At 39.3% G+C, this 14,832-nt stretch overlaps 1 protein-coding gene across 2 annotated transcripts in view; it reads right to left on the bottom strand.

Moving 5' to 3' along the window:
* Positions 1-14,832, bottom strand: part of LOC149234573 (general transcription and DNA repair factor IIH helicase/translocase subunit XPB1-like) — a 217,791-nt gene that overhangs the window by 73,668 nt on the left and 129,291 nt on the right. For both annotated transcript variants that reach the window (XM_089371870.1, XM_089371869.1), the window contains exons 11-15: positions 10,840-11,177; positions 10,598-10,673; positions 10,267-10,460; positions 9,598-9,761; positions 9,322-9,394 (exon numbers count right to left, since the gene is read on the bottom strand). In XM_089371870.1, coding sequence (XP_089227996.1) covers positions 9,322-9,394; positions 9,598-9,761; positions 10,267-10,460; positions 10,598-10,673; positions 10,840-11,177 — 845 coding nt within the window. The remainder of the gene's footprint in view (positions 1-9,321; positions 9,395-9,597; positions 9,762-10,266; positions 10,461-10,597; positions 10,674-10,839; positions 11,178-14,832) is intronic.

Below are 14,832 nucleotides of genomic sequence, written 5' to 3'. Positions count from 1 at the left end.
AATGAGGAGAAGGAGGCAGCAGCTTGGCACACATTCCAAGGTAGCATTCCAGCAAGTCCGTACAGCTGAGTTTGCACACAGTGAAGGGCAAGTTTTGGGCACGATTTTCTAGAAAGGCCGTACAGTAGTTTTGGCTTAGATTCCAAGGAGGCCGTACAGCGAGTTTGCTCAGAAATCGAGGAGCAGAAAGTCTGAAAATTGCTGGCACATTTTTCAAGGGAGGCTGTACAGCAAGTGGTTGTACCTTGGCACACATTTCTAGGCAGAAATCCGTACATTGTACTGCTATTTTTTTGCACAGAAATCGAGGAAACCATACAGCAGCATTTATGGCAGCTTGCACACTTTTCTAGGCAGGCCGTACAGCAGCATTTAATGCTGAAATTTGGCACAAAAATCGAGGAGGCTGTACAGCATTTATTGCTATTCAGTGTTACTGTTTGCAAGTTTTTTCAGTTGGTTGTGAGGCACGGAAAACGAGATATGTTGTAAAAGTTTGCTTGCTGATTTTTTGTTGAATATTTTCTCTCACTGTAAAAAGCACTTTGCAGAAATAAGAAGGAGCTTTCGAACTGGTTTTCCCCAAGAGTTGTAGGGGGTTTTTCCAGGGTCGCCTTGACCAAAAATCACTATGTTTAAATGTGTTGAATGGCTATTTGTATGTGCTGATTTTTATTTCTGCATTTTCCAGCATTCTGTAATTTTTCCAGAATGTGTGTTTTCAGCAAAATTTATTTTCCAGTTGTTAAATGTATGGATATGGGAAATGGCATTTAACTATTTTGGAGAAATAAGGTGAAACTGAAAACCGGGGTGGGAAATGAGAAATTTTTACAGTCCATTCATTGAACTTAGCACTGAAATCCATTGCTTCTGATGTGCTTTGGATTGGAAGCATTATTGAGGATGCAAGACATATCCGTAACTTTGTGCAAAATCATACAAATGCCCTCACTATCTACAAGGAGTACAGCAATCTATCATTGTTGAAGATCGTTGATACACGGTTTGCATCTTCATTCATGATGTTGAAGAGGTTGAGGGAGGTCAAGACCGCTCTTGGGTCCATGGTTATTTCTGAGTTTTGGTCTTTTTGGAGAAAGACAGATCAAGTAGCCTCTAAAAGAGTGAAGGACACAGTGCTAGATGATGCTTGGTGGGAAAAGGTAGATCTAATTATTCGGATCATGGACCCTATCATTTCTTTGCTTCGATTTGCAGATACAGACAAACCCATCCTAGGAGAGGTTTATAAGGGATGGGATTCCATGATTGAGTCTGTGAGGAGCATTATTCTACAGAGTGAGTGCCCCGAGTATGAGACATCACCAGAGGCCTTCTATGATAACATACATGATATTCTTGTCAGCAAATGGGACAAGAATTGTACACCTTTACATTGTTTGGCTCACTCATTGAACCCCAAATACTACAGCCATGAGTGGCTGAATGGCTGCTGCATATATATCTCTTCCTCCAAATCCCCATGGAGAAAGGTTGTCTTTACATCTAACTGCTCAAGATGCAAATCTTCAACTACTACTAGACTTAAAATAGTTCTGATTGAATTCATTTTAACAACAGGAGAAAATATTTCATCAAAATCAATACCTTTCTTCTGCGCAAACCTCTTCACCACAAGTCTAGCTTTGTACCTCTGTTTTCCTTCATCTTCTTCCTTCAGCCTGTAAACCCATTTATTTTGCAATGTAGTTTTACCTGCAGGCAACCTGACTAAGCCCCAAGTCTGGTTATGCATTAAGGAGTCCATCTCTTCTTCCAAGGCTAGCTCCCACTTCTTCCTGCTTTCAACCTGCATTGCTTCTTCATAACATTCAGGTTCACCAGAATCAGTCAACAATAAATAATATAATGAAGGAGAGTATCGTTCAGGGGGTATACTTATCGTGGTAGATCTTCTAACACCACTTTCAGGTGTTTGGGGTGCCTGTTGCTATTGTGGTGGTTGCTGTTGTTGTGATTGTTGATTATTATTATTTTCAGGCACCTCTACTTTTTCATTAATCTCATCAAGAACTATGTATTCCTTGTTTTCTTTTTCCTGTTTCTTTTCCTACAACTGATTCTTATACAAGACCTTTTCATTGAATATTACATCTTTGCTCCTAATGATTTTGTGATTTTCATAATCATATAAGTGATAACCAAAATCATTAACACCATATCCAATAAAGGTACATTTCTTTGATTTTGCCTCAAGCTTTGTTATGTTTTCTTTATTAATATGGACAAAGGCCTCACAACCAAAAGGCTTTAAAAAGGAGTAGTTTACCTTTTTACCTGTCCATGTTTCCTCTGGAACACCACCATCCAAGGAACTTGAAGGCCCTCTGTTTATTAGATAAACAGTAGTATCTACAGCATCTACCCAAAACTGTAAAGGCAATCCTGCATGCAAATCTCATGCACCTTGCACGCTCCATGATTGTTCTGTTCATCCTTTCTGACACACCATTTTCTTGTGGTGTTCTTGGAACTGTCTTCTCTCTGCGAATTCCATGCTCTAAACAGTACCTATCAAACTCTTTGCTGCAATATTCACCTCCATTGTCTAATCTGAGACACTTCAATTTCTTTCCTGTCTCAATCTCAACCAAAGCTTTCCATTTCTTGAAAGTATCAAATACATCAGATTTATTCTTAATACAATAAATCCAAGTTTTTCTAGTTGCATCATCAATAAAAGTAACATAATAACGAGAGCCACCGAGAGATGATACCTGAGTAGGTACCCATACATCTGTCAATGTTTTTAAAACCGGAACCGGTGACCGGACCGGTCCACCTAATGAATCGGCTTACCGACCGGAACCGGTCTAACCGGGACTGGTTTGGTCTAAACGAACCGGTTTTAAAAAAATACATTAAATAATTAATTTTTAATGAAACAAAACTATTTTTAAGATGTAAAACCATGATTCCAAGCCAATAGAGACAAAATATGCAAAGTTTGCTCATTTATATACCATGCAAAGGTGAATATATCAAAATGGCACCGAGTGCAATACATATCATCGACAAAATAGCAAAATACATAAGAAATGAGGCTCTAAATGGCCTATAAAGTCCAAAAACAATGCTGCAAGCTATGAGGCCATTGGCCTACTACAAGTCTACAGTGTACACATGATCAATCATCAAGTCCATCACCACTACTAGACACAGGATCATCATCAGGAGCTACATAGACATCATCTGGTTCAGAGTCTGAGGATGCCTCAGCCTGATCTGCAACATCAGTATCAATGCCACCAATGACAATAGAAGTGGACCTAATGGAAGCACGAGTTTGTCGACCTGCACGACTAGTGCCTTCCATTGGTTCCTTGCCTTTCCTTGATGCCGCTACTGATCCTGGTTCTGATGCCGCCACATAATCTACCTCATCCCCCGCTAAAGCCATGTCGATATCAAAATCAGCCTCAAACACAGGATCTTCAGTCTCCTCCACCCATTCTGATATTGGATCAATATCATCCAACACAATGGGATCTAGATCAAGTGATTTGCTCATCATTTGGTTCCTCCTCAGTCGAAGGTTGTATTGCACAAAAACAAGATCATTTAACTGTTTTTGTTCCAAACAGTTTCTCTTCTTCGTGTGTATGCGCTCAAAAACAGACCAATTGCACTCACAACCTGAAGCACTGCAAGTTTGACTGAGGACTCTAATTGCAAACCTTTGCAATTGAGGACACTGGCCACCAAGTGACTCCCACCAATGTGCTGCAAAGAAAAAGACAATAATTAGTAACTTAGTTTATAATTTGAATTGTAAAGAACGTAAACAATTTTAACTTGAAATGAAAAACAAAATGGAAATTGGAATTGCTTACCTGGTTGGTCCACATCTCTTGCCATCTTTGCCAAGATTTTGCCAAAAGTACCACTTGCCATATTGAAAATAGTAAGCTGCCTATGTATTTCCAACTGGTCTACATGGTTAGGGACCATGCGCTCCAAGCAATCAATCAATCCAGCTCTGACCTCCCCATCATGCTGATCTCCTAGCCGATTTTTATAGTGATACCTTGGGTTCAAAAAATACCTGGCTGCATGTATAGGACGATGGAGTTGATTGTTCCATCTGTTATCAATGATCTCCCATATACGGCCATATTTAGCTAACCTGTCCTTGTAAGCTGCCCGTATCTACTCCTTTGCCTGATCCATAGCTTCATAAATGTAGCCCATGGCCAATCTTTCCCCATCCACCAACCTTAGCACCTTAACAAGGGGCTCGGTAATTTTCACAAGCTCTGCAGACCTTTTCCAAAAATAAGTGTCTAACACTTTCTTTTTGGTGTCTTTTCCATCTGGTCTACGAGCCCACCGAGATTCAGACCATTCTCCAGAGGAAAACATTTTCTACAAGTTTTTATGTTGACCATTGAGACATTGCAACGTGAGGAAGTGAGTTGCAAATCTCGTAATTGCAGGCCTAACAAGCTCTTTGCCTCCAGTGTGTTTCCTCATTAGATTCAATACCCATGAGTGGTTGTAAATGTATTTTGTAATGCACTTGGCATGCTCTACAGTGTTTTTTACCCACTCCACTTTGCCTATATCCTCAAGCATGAGGTCTATGCAATGTGCAGCACATGGAGTCCAAAATATGGTCTTATATTTGGCCTCAAGCATCTTTCCAGCAAGAACATAGTTTGAGGCATTATCAGTGATGACCTGCACAACATGCTGCTCCCCAACTTCCTGAATAACGTTATCCAAAAGCTCAAATAGAAGGATTGCATCCTTTACCTTATCAGATGCATCAACTGATTTCAAAAACATGGTTCCTTGAGGGCAAGAAACAAGGAGATTAATGATAGTGCGGTTCTTTCCATCGGTCCATCCATCTGACATAATGGAACAACCTGTTTTGAGCCATGACTCTTTAAACTCAACCAAATACTCATCAATGGAAGATATCTCTTTTTGCAAAAGAGCTCCCCTCAAGTCATGCATACTAGGGCCTTTGAAGCCCTTTCCTGCAGCTATAACAGAGTCCCACATAGCTTGGTAATAAGGTGAGCGAGCAGCATTAAATGGGATATTTGAATCATACCACCATCTAGCAATGTATTGGTGAGAAGTTTCTTTGCATTTTTTTTTCCAATGTTGATCCAAAGTGGGTTGAGAACTTGGCTGGGAGGAAGTGGGATTAGATTTAGAAGAGGCAATGTTGGCAGAAGATGAGAAATAACTTTGGATGTTTGCTCTCTTTGTTCCTTTTGATGATTGGCCAACTCCAACAGAAGGATGAACATGGTGAAAGGGGTCATTGGTGGAAGGGATAGAAGTGGAGTCTTGAATCTCATAATCATCATACCCACTCTCTTTCATGGCTTCTATTAATTCCCTCTTCCTTGCAATTTCATCTTGGATGGCCTTCTCCCTAGCCTTATCCTCATAAAATTTTTCAAGCTTGGCAATGTATTCTGCCCTAATAGGACCTAACAGTTCTTTTGGTGCATCACATGGCTTTACTTGGCCTCTTACCCCAGCCAAGTGTTGTTTCAACCTAAGAATACCCCCACCTCCAATAGATTTATGGCATAATTTGCATATCATTTTTCCTTCAATTACATCACAATGAACCCATGCACTGTCCTTTCCTTTTGGAGCCATGTTTGCTTGAAATAATAACAATTTGCAAAGAAATCTGCCATTTAAAAAAAAATTGCAGCTAAGCAAAATGGAAAACCAAAGATAAATGTAGGAAAACAAATGCACATGCAAGGCTCAAGCTACAAAATTTGATAGCATAGAGCTAGAGAGTTTATAGCATACATGATAGATCATAGAAGTGAGAAGTTTATAAGTATAACACATTAAAAAAAAATTCATGGACAGCAGACTCAAATGAGGAATTATCAAGTGCAAATCCTTACCTGGAAATGCAAACTAGCTCCCTTAGCCTCCTCTTGAAGATGGCAACTCCACTGACAGCGACACACTATCTCCAAAATAGCTCCAACTCCAACTCCAAGATGACTACTTCAGCAAAAACTCCACACTCTCCAAGCTCACAAACACTCACAAACACTCCAAATCAGTTGTGTGAGACAAATGAGAGTGAGAGGGGTCTCTTATAGCTTGGAGAGGGTGTTTTTGGAGGGAAAATACCTTTACCTCCCCCCCAAAACCCCTAAACCACAAAACAACTGCGCTTTTTTTCATTAAACGGTGGGCTTGCCATAAACCGGCCGGTTTAGGACGGAACCGGCCGGTTTGATACCCACAAAACAACTGCGCTTTTTTTCATTAAACGGTGGGCTTGCCATAAACCGGCCGGTTTAGGACGGAACCGGCCGGTTTGATACAAACCGGCCGGTTCCGTCCTAAACCGGCCGGTTTTTACCGGTTAGGGCCAAAATTCGGGCAAACGAGGGAGTTGACCAGGTTTTTAGGCCGGTTCGGACCAGCCAGCTATCTAACCGGCCGGTTTGACCGGTTACCGGTTTTTCAAAATGGTTTTTAAAACTATGACATATGTATGCACAAGTTTTAATTTTTCGCTCTTCTTTTCTTTCCCAACTTTCAGAAATCTAACTCTCTTCTGTTTTCCATAAATGCAATTCACACAGAAGTCCAAATCAACATTCTTCAAACCCGACAACAAATTCCTTGACTGAAGAATCTTCATCCCCTTCTCAGTCATGTGTCCGAGCCTATGATGCCATAATGCTGCATCTGCTCCTTTGGAAGTTAAAGCATTGACAGAGTTAGAAATACCATTGCATAAATACAATGTACCAACCTTTTCGCCTTTTGCTATTACTAGGGCTCCTTTCGTGACCTTCCAAGTTTTATCTGTGAAAGTTGTCACACAACCTTCACCACCTAACTGCCCTATTGAAATCAGATTTTTCTTCAGATCTGGAACATGCCTTACCTCCTTTAGTAGCCATTGGTTTCCATTCAGCTGTTTTACAAGAACCTTACCCATTCCAACAATTTTACAAGGTTTATCATCACCCAAACGGACTTGTCCAAAATCTCCTTGAACATATTCATGAAAATATTTCTTATCAAGTGTGGCATGGAATGAGGCCCCTAACTCTACCATCCAAGAATCAATAATATTTTGGAAAGAAAGAATCAAAGCATCTTGTAACACCTCACATGTCACATTTGCTTCATGATTGTTTTCTTGCTGTGCATCTCCTTCTTTTCCCTTCCGAGATCTACAGTGTTTCTTTAGGTGTACTTTCTTTCCGCATTTCCAGCACACTATCCCCAATCTGAACTTGGATCTGCCTTTCCTTGATTTACTGTGATATCCTGAGCTCTTTCCTCTTTCCATTTTTTCCCCTAGACTCTGCACTTAAAGCATTGCCCGATGTTTCACCGAAGCTTTTCCATCACATTTCCTCGCTAATGATAGCACCGACAACATCATCAAATTTTAAAGTACTAGATCCAAAAACAGAGTTACTAATGGCCATTACTAAACCATTCCAACTTTCTGCCAATAAGCACAAAAATAACAGAGCTTTAACTTCATCATCAAAGTTTACCCCTACAGAACTTAATTGACTTGTAACAGTATTAAAATCATTTAAAGGGTCTGCAACAAATCCACCTTCCGAAATCTTCATATTAAATAACCGTTTCATAAGAAATACCTTGTTTGAGGCCGAGGGTTTTCTGTATAGTTTCGCCAATGCCTTAATCAAACCCTATATCGTTGTTTCCTTCGAAATGTTGAAGGCGACTGACGCTGCGAGGCACAACCGTACTGTTCCGAGTGCCTTTCTATCGAGAAGATTCCATTCTTCATCTGTCATACCCGTCAGCATCTTTGTTTTTCCGCCCAATGGTAGGTATAGATCTTTCTGATACAAATTATCTCTCATCTGCATCTTCCACAGCGAGAAGTTTTGGCCGTTAAATTTCTCGACCCTAAACTTACCATCTTCTGCCATTGCTCCCACTAGAACCAAGAACCCTTCTCTCCTGCGACTTTGTCAGCCAAATAGACCTTTAGCTCTGATACCAGTTGTTAGAAAATTATATATTACAGAGCAATGGAACACAGAATATTGCAGAAATATAAACACAAAAAACGCATAAAACCAGAGAGACACAGATATACGTGGTTCACCCAGTTTGGGCTACGTCCACCCCGAACAGTGAGTCCTTCCTTTCTATTATCCAGCGAAATGAAGAGACACAACCTACAGCAAATCCGCTGTAATATCCTCTATTTTCTCTCACAGTCTCACCTCTCTATTTCTCGCTCGGAGAATACACATTTTTTTTGGCCTCAATACAATGCCCTCATACAAAGAGAGGGGTTGCCTTCTAGGGCAAAAAACCCTAAACTAAACATAAGTTCTACTGTCAGATCATCCACCTAATGAACGGCCCAGATTGACTAGAAATTACTATACTTTTACAAGGCAATTTTACATCTATTTTTAGCTTCGGGGGCGCTGCCCCCGAAACCCCCGCCGGGGGACCGCTGGCCCCCAGACCCCCCAGCCGGGGGGGATGCCCCCCCCCGCACCCCCCCGCGTGGAGGGGTGTACAAACTTCCTGGGGTATACATCCGACTGAAACAAAGACCTCTAAATAATCATGCTCCACACCCAACAGATTTGACATGCTAAGCTTTTTCTATCATTTTAATGCTTAGAGGGTGATATTGATGACAAAGATCCCAATATAGGAAATAATTTTGATGCGTGAATTTTGTTTGGATGGAAGAGACCATCTAGGGCCTGTTTGTTGATGTATTCTCAATTCAGAGATGGATTGCACTTGGTGTTATTTTGGTTATGTGCACCTTTATATGCTATATAAACGAGAAATTTTACTTATTTTTGTATAAATGGTTTGCATTTATAGATGCAAATTAATATATATATATATTGAATATTTTATGTGTTTTTTGTTGACCAGTTTTTTGGTCTGGTTTTTTTTACCGGTTCCGGTCCAGTTCTGACTGTTTCCTGGTTCATGGGGTCTATTTGTTCAGTAAACAATTCGGTTTTGATAACATTGGTATAAAATAGGTGAGGTCAATTCCATTTTTTCTTGGATATTTTGCACTACAGGCAAAAAGGACCATAAGAGCTAGTAACAATAAGATAATTATACTTTTTAATTCCATTCATTCAAAGAGACTAGCATGTGGTCTACTTGGGCAAGAAATACAAAAGCACTGTAAAAAGTGTTCAACCTTCCAGACAGGCACAAATAGCTACTAGTCAACAATTACAACCACTCTTACCCTAGTTCCCATAAATCAAAGAAAACATGAAGTGACTTTAGAGATGCAATGAATATGCTTACCTTTGAAAGGAAAACGGTATTAACATCAGGGCTGTGCTTGAATGCATACAGGATCCTTGTTCTTTCACTATGACTGAATAAAATAAAAACACAGCTCAGAGGCCTTCATATAAAATGTTAAATAACAGAAATCCAACGAAATACGATTCATATAGGAGCAATGAAGATTATTAAGGCGGAAGGACTCCAAAACAAATGTTTCAACTTTCAAGCACAAATGCTTTAAATTTTAGGGAAGAAAACAGAGTTGTTAAACTAAAAAGATAAGAGGAAAACCTGGTAGCACCATAAATCATAGGCTTCCTGAGCTTCATTGCATATTCAGTAAGTGCAAAAAGATTGTCTGCGAAAACAATGATCTTATCTCCACGTTGTTGTTCATGGAAACGGATGAGAAACTCACAGGCCCTAAACTTGTTTGGATTCATCACATACAAGGCCTGTAGAAAACACCTGATACATTATTATAAAGATCCAGGCTCACACAGTCAAGAAAGTCTACCTTGTCTCACAGCAGATGGACCAAAACTTATCATGCTCTTTAAGATCCAAGCTCACACAGTCAAGAAAGTCTACCTTGTCTCACAGCAGATAATATCCCTGTTATATTGAACTAATTTTGCAAAGAGGAAATGAAACGATCTTAGGTCATAAATATACCATGTTCCCATTGAACTAATATTGGTCTCACCATACCATCACACATGTAGTTCATATATAATATTCAAGGCAGAAAACACTAATTAACCGTTATCATCGAATCTAATAGTGCTAAAATTGCTCACAAGTTATCTAGAAATTCCTAGACCTAGCATTAGCATTGCTCTGATTACTGTATGAATGTTATATTACTGCCCCCAAATCAATTCCCCTCGTGACCACATATGGTTACTATGGATAATGGAAGTGAAAAGGCAAGAAATAAGTTTTCCTAAATTAGATGACCTGTTTTTTTTTAGAATTTTCCTTCTTCAGATACTCTGCAAAAAACTCCCTTGTCATGGGGCACCACACTTCAGCACATTGTACATTAGCAATATATCCTCCCTTCACCAAATCCAACCAATTGGCTTCATATAACTTGGGCCCAATCAAGAAGTTCAAATCAGTAATGCGCTCATCCTCTCGGACAAGTGTAGCTGCAAGTAAACAAAGTCACTTGTGATTGCCTGCACATGACTGTTATTGGTCTGAAATTCCACCAAAGTTATCTCCACAAGACAAGCGTACAAACAATATTCATGGAAACTTGATGAGCTAAAAAGCTGTTACAAACCTGTAAGCCCAAGTTTACAATGAGACTTTGTAATGCTAATGACTTTACGAAACATATGTGCTGGAACCACATGTACCTGTCACAGCATGGATCATACAATAAATAAATAACCAAAAGCTACAACATATATCGGTATTATCCAAAAATGTTCCAAAATGTATTGCCTAGCATCTCAATTTTCTTGTCCAGACTCCAAACTGATTTTATATGGTTCTATTTCTAAGCTCTCCAAGAAAGATTACCTCATCCATAAGAAGAAGACCCCATTCCCTGTTCCTAATCTCTTCAATGATTTTTTCAGACTCTTCAGAACGTTTGCCTCCAAAAGCCACCATATTGTATGTAGTGACAACAACACCAACATTGCCCCGAAACCTTTCTTTACTATCTGAAGTAAAACGGCATATCTGGTCATCCCGTATAGTAGACCACAGCTTGAACTGGAATGCCCACTGATCTACTGAGACTGCATTTGTTGCTAAGCAAAGGCAGCTTTTTCGTATGCGACAAGCAGCAGAAACACCAACTAAGGATTTTCCTGCTCCACAAGGAAGCACAATGATGCCAGACCTTGCTCTACCTGTAGAAAATCATGGTTAGAAAAACACTGTGAAGTAAAAATGCCCCTACAGAAAAGTAATCATGTAAAGCAGGAACCTGGAAGCCCAAAATATGCTCAGCATATGCAATACAGAAGCAACTCAAAGCTAAGTAAAATCAAACTTGATTTGCTTGAGAACCTTAAGGACTCTAGTTTTATGAAATCTTGTTTGTGTGTATATGTAAATATGACAGAATATTTTCAAATCACTTGGACATGATAAATATTAAGAAATGCCAAACAAAACACAGAAGCATTGAATTCTATGTTGCAGGAAATGTGTAACCCCCTTCCATTCTGATCCCCTGAAATTCCATGAAATACGAAAACATGTACCAAACATGTTGGAACCATGGCGAAATGTTTCACAATTTGGAAACACAAAGGGAAACACTCTGCAGCATTTCAGGTGCATGTCAGCCTCATACAGCCCATGTTTCAGCATCCAAAGGCACTGTTTCTGCAAGGGAAATGAACACTGAGACATATCCAAACGACTAAACTTGCTATTAACCCTTCGATAATGATGCTTAGACAATAATTTGATTTTAATGACAATAAAAAAAGAGAGAGTAAACTACTAAAAATTGAGAAACTCTAACAGTCCCTTATTGAGTTATTTCTATAAGAAAGAGTTTCCTCTCACTCATTCTTGAATCCTTCGACTTTGAATTCCCTCTTGCTGCACTAACATTGAAACACCAAGAAGTGAAAACACCTCTTGCAATCAGCGATCCACCAGTAAATGTGCATCTTGTTCTATTTTTCTCGATGGAGATGAGATGGATGACTGTTAGGTTTTAGCTCATCTTGTATTTTGACACATACACATTAAATATAATGGCTGATTATAGTATATTCCCGCATCTATAAGGACCTTTTTATTTTGTATAATGTTCTATGGGAAATAAAATTAAGTTAGGTTTCCTACTGAGCAGTCGTTTAAATTTCTTCTTTATTTTATTTTTTCATTCAAGATAGTGGTTATATAAATAAATAAATCTATTTTTATTCTTTTCAACATTGGGTTTCCACATTTCCAAATTTGAGGGGTCATGTTTCAAATGTGCACCCATTTTGAAAACTCATATCCAGATCCCCATATTGTGCAACTCAGATTGAACTCAAAGAAGAGCGACAACCCAAAAAAATAAAATACTGTAATAAATCATGTTTTTAATTCTTTTTCTTGGTAGTTCCAGCTAACATCAAGTGGTTTTGAAGAGGTCAGACACTAGCTATGCCAAAGCACCCCCCATGGTCCTGCTTCCACTATATAAGCACCGAAGAAAGGGCACTCTTGAAAGCACACTTCTCAAGCACTCCCAAAATGGTTTCACAATCTCAAGTGTTCCCTAAGCAAACCTAAACTGCACCTACCATTTAAGAAACCACTTTTGAAGCACTTCTGTGCCCAGTGAAATGCTCCACAACGCATAGCTGTGGTTTATGGATAAATAAAAACCCTATTTCAGTCCACTTACTCTCATTCTATCACACATTTTACTCATCTTTGCCAAGGTTTTATATGGGATTCTTGTTGGTTCCTGAGACCTTGGAGGGGAAATTGAAAGTTGCCATAGTCGATTTCAAGTTTCAACCATTGTCGAAGAGTTGAAGAGGTAAGCTCTAAGCCATTTTTCACTTACTCTATATTTCTCTGTGATGTATGTTTTCGATGTTGAATCTTATCTTCTCTTACTCATTTCCATTCCTTATCTTGTTTTCGATGTGGGAACTTTTCTGCTGCAATTTTCTTTGACATGTTTTTCTTGGAGCGACAATGAGTTCTCGTTTGCTCAGTGCAGTTGTCCGAGCAGTGTGAGCAGTGTGGTCAGCAGTGAGAGCAGCGAGTAGTGAGCAGTGTGAGAGCAAGGAGCTTTTATGCAGCAGAAGTATCAAGCAGCGAGCAAGGAGCAGCGATAACCTGAACAGCAGGGAGCAGTGCAAAGTAATCTTGGCATTTTATAGACCTACATATTTCTCGAAACAGGTTGGATGACAAATGCATTCAAACATGACAAAGGAACAAGAAATTTCAGAACATGTGGAGACAAATGATTTAGGACAAGTGAAAATTGCCTCATCCGCCAAAGCTGGGAAGTGGGTTTGGGTCAATGCCAAACAATATCGGGGCATTTTAAAACAAAGAATAGCCCATCTAAAATGGGAGCAAACAAGGAAGAAACGTTCTAAAAAGAAAAGTATTCAAGCCCTTAGCAAAAAACACTCAAACAAGTCTCCTCTACAAGCACGTGGCAATAAGAAGTCCAAAGGAAAAGTCATCGATAATTCTGCCTTATATAATCCCACATCCACACCTCTCACCTGGTCATCTGATCTTTATGTGAAAGAATTGTTATATTCAAAACAAAGGTTGGAGGTTTTAGAAGCTAAAGGGCAAGAAAGAGATCATAAAATTCATATAATAATAGCTGAGAATAAGGCTTTAGCAAAAAGCAATAAAGTTTTAAAAGAACAAGTGGCATTGCTACAGGAAGCTCTCCTAATAGGGAAGACAGAATGGTAATGTATGAAGGCAGATGTGCAAAATATAAAGAAATCTGTAGTGGAAAGTACATAGGTGGTGAATGTGAAATCATCCCAGGATAAAGGTAAAATGATTGCCCAAATAAACAACCATGAAGAGAACGCAAGAGAAGAAACGAAAGGAGATTCCACCAAAGTTTCCAAAATTTGGGCTCAAGTTATTAGAAATTCTGCTAATTAAGAAGGAGAAACAAATATTTAGGTTGACAACATGCAAGATAGTGAAGGCAAGGAAAGACAAAATAGGGCAGCAAACATAATTATTAAAGGGTGAAAGGCTATGGGAAAAATGAATGTACTATTGACCTTGCAAGAGACTTCTTGAAAGACAAGTTGCTATGGCAAGGACAAATATGCCAAGCATGGAGGGTGGGTAAGTTTAACGGGGAGAGAGCCAGGCCCATAAAAGTCATTATGCCTAGCTTGCGTGATAAATATATCATTCTAAGCAAGAAACATCACTTGAGGGGCTCTCGTTTTTTCTTAGAAGAAGATTTAACTGTAAAACAACAAGAGGAAAGAAGAGAATAAATTTTAAAGGTTAGGGCAGCAAGAGATGAAGGCAAGAGAGCATGGATTTATAAAGGCAAAGTTGTGATAGCGCGATTTGGACCTCCTTCCAAAACAAAGTAGTAAGATGGTAATAAATACGAGGCAACAAACTCTTCAACAGGAAATCAGAAAACAAGGTCAGTGTGGGAAAGCAGGGACAAAGACTCAAATTTGAGTCTTGCATGTCAAAATAAATAGCAATCAAGTCATACCCAAGTTTCCTTAAGATTAGTTTGTTGAAACTGTAGAGGTTACCCATGGAGACGAGGACTTGGGTTAGGGCCTATTGCAGAAGATAGAGACATAATTTGCCTCATAGAAACACATGAGCATGAAGGGTGCAAGACACCTCTGTTTGAAGAATACTGGAAGATGGCAGTGTGTAACACGGAAGCAGGGAATGGCAAAGAGCACGGGGTATCATGGTTTTAGTAAGGGAGAAAGAAGGTCGTCTCATTTAGTTAGAAAATGAAGACTCAAATAAGCAATTCATTTGGTTTAAAATATCATAAAATGGAAACCACATCAGAAT

The sequence above is a fragment of the Pinus tabuliformis genome, chromosome 8 (assembly GCF_031772625.1).
Source record: "Pinus tabuliformis cultivar Carrire ecotype Pingquan chromosome 8, CPIR1, whole genome shotgun sequence".
In the NCBI taxonomy this organism is placed as follows: Eukaryota; Viridiplantae; Streptophyta; class Pinopsida; order Pinales; family Pinaceae; genus Pinus; species Pinus tabuliformis.
This window is presented reverse-complemented; position numbering and strand designations above follow the sequence as displayed.